Genomic DNA, 11,415 nt, shown 5'->3' on the forward strand with positions numbered 1-11,415 from the left:
ATTATTATAAAGCAGTATGCCTCTGAATGCTTTCATATTGTTGTTTTAATTGAGATTGATTTGATGATTATGTATTTTATAAGTTATTTAGTTTCTGTTGAATTTCTGTCTCTGGTACAGTACTCAATTACTAGTCTTTTGTAATTGTAGAAATATATGGATAATGAGTTGTGTTCCAAAACAGAATTTTTGTTATCAACTGGAACTAGTGAAAATATATATGGTTCATGAATAAATATGAAACAATTTAAATGAACCTAATCATTTGTATCCTATTTTACAAGAGCTTTTCAAAAACCTTACAGCAACTATTTAGTTACTTTCTTAAAAATTCAATTTTTATTTTTTCAGTTGACCATATATGAATACATATATTTTTTATTTAGAGGTAAATGTTACATTAAGGTCATATGGCAGGATTAGCATATGGTATTATACAGTCCTCTTAGTTTTTCATCCTTTATTAACAGTCATCTTTGGCTCTATTTCTCCCCTAATTGGAACATCATCTAGCCTTGGCAGTTGAACTATTCAATAGAACGATTAAATTTTTCTGACTGCTCTGAGCAGAATTGACCTGTTTTGACCTGTTTGTCACTGATCGTAACCTGACAGGCACTAGCAGCCTGCAACGATTATGACTTTTTGAGATGAATCTGACGCCAGTTCTTTTGCTACAGCTCGTCACATGAGGAGACTGGGGCCTCTCACACTCTCTACGGCCATGGAGTTTGCAAATGGCCAGGCTGTGAAAGCATTTGTGAAGATTTTGGACAGTTTTTAAAGTAGGTTTTTTTTTTCCTTTAGGGAAGGAAGTGAAATATGTGGTTGCTTCAGGCACATTGTTGTAAATAAACAAAGAAGCTGAAACAGAAAAATAAAAGGCTTTTATAAATAACACTATTTTATATGTAGTACAACAAGTGAGTTAGCAAAGATGATTAACTTTTCAATCTTTTCTTGAAAAGATTTTATAAGTCATTAAAGAGTTTTTGACCACTTGAAAAATGCTAATAGACTATCATTAATAATTGGGTGGCATGTTTTCAGAGATTCACTTAAAATTCAAGTTTTTTATTAAAAACTAAAAAATATGTAGGGACTATAATATATATTATATGACTTATAGCTTTTAAAATATAACTAAGTTTTTTAATGCAGACACCATATTACCTTGAATAATTGTATTAAATATATATACTTACACATGTCAATATTTTAAAAATTAAAGTTGATAGTAAATAAATTTTTAAAAATGACTATATTTCATTCACATTGTTATATTTGCTTTTTGAACCATAAAGAAAATGCATGATAAATGTTCATGTGGTAGGTTATGTGGCTTCTAAGCTTAAAATATGACCTGTGTATTCTTAATTTTTTTCCTTACAGTAATCATTTTTATTCTTAAGAAGTTCTTTTCAGATAAAAACATGTAGCTTTTATGCAATGTTTTCCAGATATTATTCCAGTGTACAGGAGCTATAAACAGGGAACTACAGATAGGTTTATGGAGATGAGTAACTTCACAGACTGAGACTCTTATGTTGTCATGGAGCAGCTAACAGGGTGAATGAACTGTTTCATGCTTCATCAACAATTAAGTTAATTAGCTCATTTGAAATTGCACTGCTTTGTTGCCAGGATGTTGGCAGAAACATCAAAAAGATGTGTTTACAAATGGTAGACTACAGGGTGTAGAGCAAAAGCACCTTAACAACAAGGCATAAGTAGTTGGCATCATAATCACTTTATAACTGAATTACAGTGTCTTCCACAATACTTTTTAACATGTTCTCATTTCTAACCAATTAAAAAATTGCATCATATATTCTTTGTGCTTTTCTAAATGTTCTTAAGAGAAACTTTGAATCCATATTGCACCAACAATTGTGAGCTAGCATTTCGTTGAGTATAAAATGTATTACACTGTTCTAAGCAAAGAACACGGCTAATGTTGGCTGAAATTTTCCAATCTAACAAAAATATTATCAGAAATTCTTTTAATACTGAATTTTACATCTATTCACTTGAATTTATTAATATTTAATCAATATGTCATCATTATTTATCATTAAGAATTTTAGAGGACCAGTAATTCTTACATATGGTCACTCAAGCTATTAGACTAGACCGGTCATCCTTTTATTTATTTATTTTTTCGGCTTAAAGTTGAAGTTTTTCTCTCTGGCAAAATTCAAAATAAATGCATAAGAAATATATAGATATCTTTTAGTCGGGTGGTAGTGCAGCGTGTTAAGTGCACATTATGCAAAGTGCAAGGACTCACTCAAGAAATATATAGGTATCTTAAAAATTTTCATTGAGGGATTAATGGTTCATAGTTGACAGTAAAATACAATAGTTTGTACATGCATAACATTTCCCACTTTTCTACATAACAATTTAACTAGGTCCTCCTCTGCCTTCACATTCCAGGACCTGAACCCTCCTCCCCACCACGCTGTCTTTTACTTTGGTGCAATACACCAGCTATAGATATCTTTATTTCAGTACAATTTCCTTTCTGGAAAGGAGAGTTTTAATCAATTTAAATATTTGTATATTTTTATTACTAACAATAAGATGAAGATGAGTCCTCAGTGTAACCTCTTTTTTTTTTTAATTGTGCTAGCTAAAAAAAAAAAAAAAGAAAAAAAAAACTAGAGAACTTACAATTAAAAAGACATTTCCTTTCAATTAAATATCAACTTTGGTTCCAAAGACTGACCTTTTTTCCAAACCATTAACTTTATAGGCATGGCAGAACTAATGACAGTAGATTTTAAGGCCTTCCTTTTAGTCCATTTTTGTTATGATATGCATTAGATTCTCTAACTCAAAGATCTGTGATAAATCCTATTAACAGAGCTAATACCAGTGTACTGGACTAAAAGGCAATTTTACTCAGACACACTTTCATACTGGCGTTGACTTTTTCTTAAAACATGGGAAATTTTTTGAGAAATAATTTATTAATTTAATTTAATTTAATTTACACAGAAAAAAATTTACTATCAATGTTGAAAGTGAAATGCAAAGGGCATGCAATTTTCTTGGCGAGTAGACACTTTCTCTTTTTTATTATTTTAAATCTTTATTTATTTATTTATTTATTTATTGGATAGAAAGGGAGAGAGACAGAGAGACACCTGAAACATTGCTTCACCACTTGCAAAGCTTTCCCCCTGCAGGTGGGGACTGGGGGCTGCAACCTGAACCCTTAAACATTGTAATATGTGGGTTCAACCAGGTACACCACCAGCAGGCACCCATTGTTTTTCTTTTGTAATAATGGAAAGAATAGAGAGCCTTGTAGGGGGAGGGGAGTGTTAGACAAGTAAAAAAGCTATGAAAAGCTCTTAGTTCTTAGTGTTCTATTTTCACCCACTGTTGTGAAATTTTACATCCACTGTTTATTATAAGCATATAAAAATGCACTATTGTGGCATCTTGATTTCCAAAATTCAATGGAAACAATAGTGTATATCTTGAGCTTTACTGTCATAGGAGACCATCTATTTCCTTTGCTTTTAAATTTAGCCTACACATGATAATCAAAATATAATAGAAAATACAGTGTTTTAAATTCCCTTTCTCACATTACCAAACAAACTTGGTAGAATGCCTCTGTTTTTTTGTCTAGCTCCCCAATGAAAAAACACTAAACACTAGAGGATAGTTGATTACATATGTAATATGTAAGTATATATATTTATTTACATATTATTTAATAATAAATTAAGGATTTTTTGTTGTTGAATTGAAAAAAAACTAAGAGTCTGGAGAGATTGTTGAGCAGTAAAATGCAGGAATCATAGGTGAGTCCTAGGCACACAATATGTCAGAGCTGAGTGGTACTCTGACCTTCCTCTCATAAAAGTGAGTAAAATTAGAAATTGTTATTTGCAACATCAAAAATGAAGACATAGATATTAAATATGAGGAAAGGCCAGACTAAAAGGCATTTAGACTTTTTTAAATTTTAAATCTTACTATTAAGTAGGTGTTGACAGAAGCTAACCATTTTTCTGACCACAAATTTAGGATCTCCCTAGGTCACTAAAAGCATTTAATACTGGCTCTTAGTTACTATCTTATAAATGTTAGTGTAATAACATCTGACAAAACTTTAGTGTAGTTTGTTCTGCAAAATTAATTATCATTCCAATGGACCTAAGTCAGCTTGAATGTAGATGGATTGACTTTTAGAGCTCAAGCCAAAAGGGTTTGCAATATAACATTGCAGTTAGCAGACAAGAGTTCTTGAACCTGCGTGTATAGATGTCAGCAGAGGAGTGTACTTTCCTTGAGGAAAGACAGAATGGACAGTGTCCATAAAAATAGCAGTGTTTAAAAGAGTAATAGGCTGATGAAAATCAGTAAATTAAGATTATTATAATTTTTAAAACTTGACACTGAATAGAGAATAATCTGAAAGGTAGTGGAAACAGTTTGTTTAATGAAAAATTATCTTTTTTCTTGAAGCTGGCTACTCTAATAATTATGCTCTCACTTAGTATGTATTCTCTATTTCTTTGTCTTTGACTAGGCAGCATGGCTACAAAATTATGACCTCAAGAAGGCATTCTTTGAACTTGTCAGAATGTTGTTTCTTTTGGTGACAGTCCCCCCATCTCTCAAAACTAAGGCATCTCACATAATCAGCTAAATGAAAAGTGACAGCTAACATTTTGTATTTAAACTCCTGTCAGTGTTTAAACATAAAAGCTTGATGCAAAATAAATCAAATACCAGTGATATGCAAGTGAAACATTTTGTTAAAACAGTCTCTGACATACTTGGATTTAAATCTGATTCCTTTTTAGCTTATAAAATGCTATATAACTTTAACCCAATCTGAAAAATCTAGAGACTAAAAATGAATTGCTAATCTGGAGTATATATAATTAAAGTTACCACATGCATTCATAATCTTAAAAGCTTCATTAAAGCGAATTGTGCATTAAATAAATTGGATAAATCCTTCCTACTTTTTGTCTTCCTGAAATGCTTGCCTAATTGTTTTTAGAAAGAATTTGACTGTCTATTTATGTTTTTTTCTAGTTCACACTATCTACCTAGCACACGGATTCAATGCAGCTTTGAAAGAACGTTAGTCGACCACATCATTTATTCCATTTTGAAAACAAAAATCAATATACCTATAAAGTGACCCATAAATTAGAACTGGCTCACACAATGTTTGTTCAGTGCTGCCTTTCTGAAGGCACCCTTTGCGTTTTTTCTTCACCTCTCTGTTTGAACTGCAGTCTCGGTAAGAGGCTCATTAGGGGACATTAGGGACTGGAGCTAACCAGAATTCCAGAGCTTGCTTTGCTCTTATTAATGCATAGTAGAGTAGAATGCATTTAAATATTTCATAGGCATTCAGTAATTTGTGTGTAATCGCCTTGTTAGCAGACCAGTAGAAATAGAACAGGCCTGTGAAATGGTGTTAGTGATTGCATGGGTAATTTACAGACCTTTGCCATCAGAAAGAGTATTATTGTTGGCTAGTATGAAGCTGTGAAATAGAACTAGCAATAAGTAAAAGAAAGAAACTTAATAAAGGTTTTGTAACAAGCATCTTCAGGGATAACAACCCCACCTGGTCCTTTTGAAGCAACTATAATTTATGACATAGGCAATATATCAAATGCATAAGATAGTATTATGGAGCATTCATATGAAAAGAGTATTTGCAACATTAGTTCCAACTTCCTGCAAGGGACATGATTAAATGATTAATGAAATGTTCCTTTGCATATGCATTTTGAAACAGCAATTAGGCACTGACTGAGAAAATCCACCAATCCTCTCATTTTTCAGTATTATCTCATTCTTGATTTATAAATCATAGAGAATTTTAGAAGAGCAATATGTAGTACCTGAGATAGTTATAAAAACATAAAAGAGAATAATTTGGGCACAAAATAGTCATAAATAGGTAAATTCATAATTTAATGTTAATAGCCAGCCTGTTTATTTAGTCTTATTGCATTGTATTTACATCCGACACTATTTCTGTACTTTGATTGGCATAATTAAGTAGAGGGAGTGAATAGGCACTATTATTTTACATATCACTGGTAAACAATAGCGAGGAAAGGAGAAGGGAGATGTGGCAGAGGTATGTATGTGTTTTTCAAGTTCTCAGTAATCCACTGGAGGCTGTTCTATAAATGATCATTGAAGGGCTGCAAGCTAGCCTATAATTACAGGAAAGAAAGTGGCAGCTCTGGCATTTCATAACTATGTGTCCTCGAAAAGTGCTTTGTGAGTTTGTCACCAATGATAATTTAGATAGAGGCTCATTACTGAACATCACAACACTTTAAAAACCTTTCGCCTTCATACAGGAGAATAAAGGACTATTTTAATGGCAAGGTTCTTTTGTGTTTCACTGAAAAATTCAATCAAGACAAAACCTCATTGACTATTATTGTAGTCTACAGTCTCTATTCTAATAAAAGCTGCATAGATAAATTGAATAGGTCTCTAAGACCCAAGTATATAATGCAAACATTTTGTACTTTTTTTTAGTTATTTAAATATAGGATTATGATTACCACTAGGAAGTAAATAAGTGTAAAAATCTTCTTTAGAAAATGACTTGATGCAAAAGTAAATGGTATATAAATATATTTTTGTGGAGCTCTATATTATATTTATCTTGCTTCATTCATATCCTAATCTTTGTGCACTAGTAGAGTATTTTTTTAAAACATCCATCATTTTAGACACATTGTGGAATAATAGGTGTGCTCCTTGACATTACAAGGGAAAATATTAAGAAAGTACATCAGTATTAAGTTTTAATAATGCATCCAACTATTCTATTATACTCATAAAAGTTTATCTCATTGTTCATTAAAATTGTGGAGAAACCTGACAAACACTTTTTAAAGGTCTTGTTAATCAGGAATTAGTGACACTTTACATCTAATCTAGTCTCTGGCTTATTTTACATCCAATACTCCCTTTCTAGAAAGCATGAGTGAATTTTAAGTCCTCGTTACAGATAGGTTTATAGCAGAGATGAACAAAGCTGAGCTTAGAGCAGACAGGTATAGTGGAAGTGCCCTGCACTCTTATCATACACCTCAAGCTTGACCTGATACGCCTCACTATTTTATCCATGGGTCTCTCTTCAACCAAGAATGACAACTGTGCCAAGATATATGAAGGTTTTGTTGTTATAATCAGTAAGGAGGTGTTGGAATGAACTGATTTAATTTATCAAGGTATAGGGCAGAATGGAGCAAAGGTCTCTAACTGCCATATCTTAATATACTAGTAAATAAGTTTATATATAAATTTTATTTTTCTTAGAAACACAATTTTTAGTTCTCCATACATATTATATATATGTGTATATGTATATGTATATATATATTTATGCATATATTTTCCTGGCTCCATTATTAATTGCAAGAAATATAAATAATCAATAGGCACAGAGTATATCTGCTTAGTATATATAAGACTATACTAAGCTGTATAGACAAGTATAACATTCTAGATGATACCTGAGTCCACACACACAGAGTCTTAGTTAATTTTGTTCATATTATATGCACTGATACATACATTTCTTAAATTGCTACCTTAAATGACCCATTGGTAAAACAGGCATACTAAAGGATAGTCAATTACTTGATTTTTTTAGGAAGCAGAAAATAAATTATCTATTACAAATTACATTCTATTGAACAGTTTTATTTTTATTGAAAATGCTATTATCTAAGTGTATTAACACATCATTCATCAATGAGAGCTTTCTATACATCCCATAATCAAAGTAATAATGATAACAAACTAATGCATATCTGTGATTAAAATAAAATAATGATGCTGTCTTTAAATCTTTTGTATAACTTTAGAATGATGTCTCCTTAATAGGACACTAAATATGAAATGTCAGTCATTCTGTTTATCAGAATCTTCAATGCACTTTATTTATTAGTAACAGAAAGTGACCATAAGCATTGATATTTCCATAGGATAATAATTCATCACCTTTACATAATTTACACCACATGCTGGTAAATTATGGTAAAACAAAACATCCCTTACTGAATACCACTATAGGAACCACAAACTATTTTAACAGAAATTGAATAGAGATTACCTTTGTTCTTTTTAGAATACTTTTGGTTCAGATGTATATAAGGTGCCCTTGAAAGAAATTATATGAGTATATGAAACACATCTAGTGATATCTACTATTACTGTTATTTTATAAATAATTTGAGGAAATATTTTTGTAATGACCAATAAGCCTAGTCATAATATCATTTTCTGACATTTAAAGGGTTTCTATATTACATAATAATATTTAATAAACATGTAAGAATATTTAACTTTTCATATTGTTTCAAGTTACTTTTCCCACCACAGAAGAAAGTAAAACTTCAGTTTAATGCTTTTTAAATGGAACATATACCACTGCTTAACATTCCGTTTTGTATTTATTTAGGCACCTTAACAACGAACATGCATTGGACGACCGCAGCACTGCCCAGTGTCGTGTGCAAATGCAGGTGGTACAACAATTAGAAATACAGGTTTGTCAAATGCTCACTTAATGGACTCCCTTCTAAGATTTCTGGTATGTTAAATTGAGTAATGGAGGAATTCTGAGTCTTTTAATGGAAGACTAATAGAGATACATGGTATTTTAGATTACTTATAATCATGACTATGATAATTCAGGGTGGATTGCTATAGTTTAACATACTTATCACTTATAATTATGTGACTTTTAAACATCACATACATTTAGAGTATCCTCCAGAAGTCAAATATGTGTTTTCCATAGTAAAGATTGGACCAAATCCCCAGTTATTTTATTGTGAAGACAGTTTTTTTACATTAGTTCATTTTGACATTTTTCCACATTTTACTCTGGAGCAAAATATCTTGACAATATTATTCCTGTAATATAATGCCCTGAAAAAAACTACTCCTTTCACCTCAAGTGTATTTTATTTAATGAACTTACAAAACTTGATAATACTGTCTCTGCTGCAATAATAGTAAATCATTTATGATATCACAAAACTGCTGTATGAACTGTGATAATTTAAGCTAAATGTTTTCTTTTGAAACTGAAGTCAAATCTAGCTAAACTATCTAGAACTCATATAACTGATCAGAAAATAATTATATAACCTTAAATATCATTGTTATAATATTATGTGTGTTTTGCTAACCCTTTAAGTCTTCCTCTAATATTTCATCTTAGAGATTATTTTTTTCTGAATCAAATCTGTAACTTTGCTTCATTTAATTAAACATATAATTTTTCACATTTTAATAAGTTTCAGTTATTTTAAATTTCATAATACTATGGCCTTTTCCAGAATGCAACCAAAGCTATTTTATTTTGACTTATAATCAAGAACATTAAAAAACTGTCACTGGTATTGTTTAAGAAGCTATTTGTAGACTTATTTTCCATTTATAAAAGACCAACTAAAACATAAGAGTTTAGCTGATGATATAGTCTGCCGTGTGAGCAATTATGTCCTTTTTTTTTTTTCTTCTTCTTCTTCTTCTGCTGTGTCTGTCTGATGGAAAAGTAAGGTCCGTCAGTTGTAATGAGACCCAGTGCAAGTGTAGATGCCGACTCCATGCCAGAGTTCAGCATTTCACACTGCCTGGTCTCTGTCACTCTATTGAATTAGATTGATGATGGCAGATTGCAGGGGGCACTAACTGGACCTCAGTGGGAATGCATGAAGTGTGTAGACAATCCTGGCAGGCACTTCGCTTTGAGAACCCTTCACCCCTTCACAGCTGTTGGCACTAGTCCATTGCTAACAGTGTCCACAGGACTTTAAAGAGACACCATGGGCCTTCTAATTTATGGTTTCAGTAACTTGTTACTGTCGAAGCAACTGTGACCTCAATTCTCTTATTGACAAAAAGATGAAGTGTTATTTGTTTTCTCTGACCTTTTAACATAAAGAAAGCTATAAAAGTTTTTCCCTTTCCATAGCTAAAGTTGCATTTCCTCCAGATAAGTTCCTACTGACACAGACTTTTATATGCAGCAATCATTACTCTGAGACAAGCTCAATGATAAGATGTATCACTGCAATAAAATAGCTGTATCAGTCATTTCTAAAATGCTTCTGATCTCACTCTTTCTTAACAGCTTTCTAAAGAACGAGAACGTCTTCAAGCAATGATGACCCACTTGCACATGCGACCCTCAGAGCCCAAACCATCTCCCAAACCTGTAAGTGCATATTGCTTTATAAACAGTAAATAGCTCTGCTGATGTAGCAGACTAAGAAAATGAACAATTTAGTGACAGTTAGAAAACAATGAGTGTGATGAAAAATATGGCAATAAAATGAAGGTAAAATGCAATCACTTGTCAAATTGTATGTTTCTTTTAAAGTAATGCTATCTTTTACAAAATCTATCCAATCTACACCATGGGTGACACTAAACAAAGTACACCTATCAGTGCACAAATCACTGCCTTGAGACTGCAGACAGAGAGAATAACTTTCTCTGATAGGTTTGCAGATATTAAAAGGAAACCCACTTCAAGCAACCTGAAAAGCAGTAACAGTACAAATCACAAATAGAAAGGTATGCTATATGCCAAAGAGGACTTATATCAATCAAAAATACATATAAATAGATTTTTATCAAATATTTTGTTCAAAATGTCATAGTATTTTTATAGCCAATTTTGCTCAATCTCTTTGGTTATTTCAGTTAAGATGATTTCACATATGAATACGCTTTCCTACACAGTACACATTGTGTTAATTTAGAGAGCTTATGACAAAGGAAAGTGGGTGATTACAGAAAATAAAAGCTGCAGTTTCACTGAAAAATATATGAGATATATCCACAGTCTGATAATGTAGTCAAATGCACACACTGTTGAAAAGAATATACTTTATCTTATTCAGCTAGTGTTTGCACAGAAACTTAGTGTAATCAACAGGGTAACTCAAGTTTAATGAAAGTTTGTGGGGATACTTTTTAATAAGTTCCCGATGTAGCCTGATGATTAATGATTGCCAGCTTTGCATTTCCTTCCATTTATTTAGGCAAAAACATCATTTGGTTTTGTAGTAGGGGAGGAGATAAAAAGTGGACTATATTAAATTATTCTTCTGGTACTACTCATAGATTAGTAAGCAAAATCTACTTGTGTGTAAAGACAATTTAAACTCTGTGATGGTATTTCTGCTAAAATATTGAAGTTTTCTCTTATACTATAAAGTACTGTAAACAAGTTTTCTCATAAAAAGGAGAAATATATTTCTTGAATCTGGCATGTTGTATTTTTTAACTTTAAAATGTCTGTTTTAAAAAAATAAATTTTTGAGAATCTTTTTATCTTGTATTTATGACTTATTTTCAGTAAGATTCTTTTTTTTA

At 31.6% G+C, this 11,415-nt stretch overlaps 1 protein-coding gene across 21 annotated transcripts in view; it reads left to right on the forward strand.

Annotated features, from left to right (window-relative positions):
• Positions 1-11,415, forward strand: part of FOXP2 (forkhead box P2) — a 629,028-nt gene that overhangs the window by 571,321 nt on the left and 46,292 nt on the right. For 20 of the 21 annotated variants that reach the window (XM_060196460.1, XM_060196461.1, XM_060196449.1 and 17 more), the window contains 3 exons: positions 681-785; positions 8,483-8,570; positions 10,166-10,249. In XM_060196460.1, the coding sequence (XP_060052443.1) occupies positions 681-785; positions 8,483-8,570; positions 10,166-10,249 (277 nt within the window). The remainder of the gene's footprint in view (positions 1-680; positions 786-8,482; positions 8,571-10,165; positions 10,250-11,415) is intronic. The other variant, XM_060196464.1, reaches the window with a different exon arrangement.

The sequence above is a fragment of the Erinaceus europaeus genome, chromosome 8 (assembly GCF_950295315.1).
Source record: "Erinaceus europaeus chromosome 8, mEriEur2.1, whole genome shotgun sequence".
In the NCBI taxonomy this organism is placed as follows: Eukaryota; Metazoa; Chordata; class Mammalia; order Eulipotyphla; family Erinaceidae; genus Erinaceus; species Erinaceus europaeus.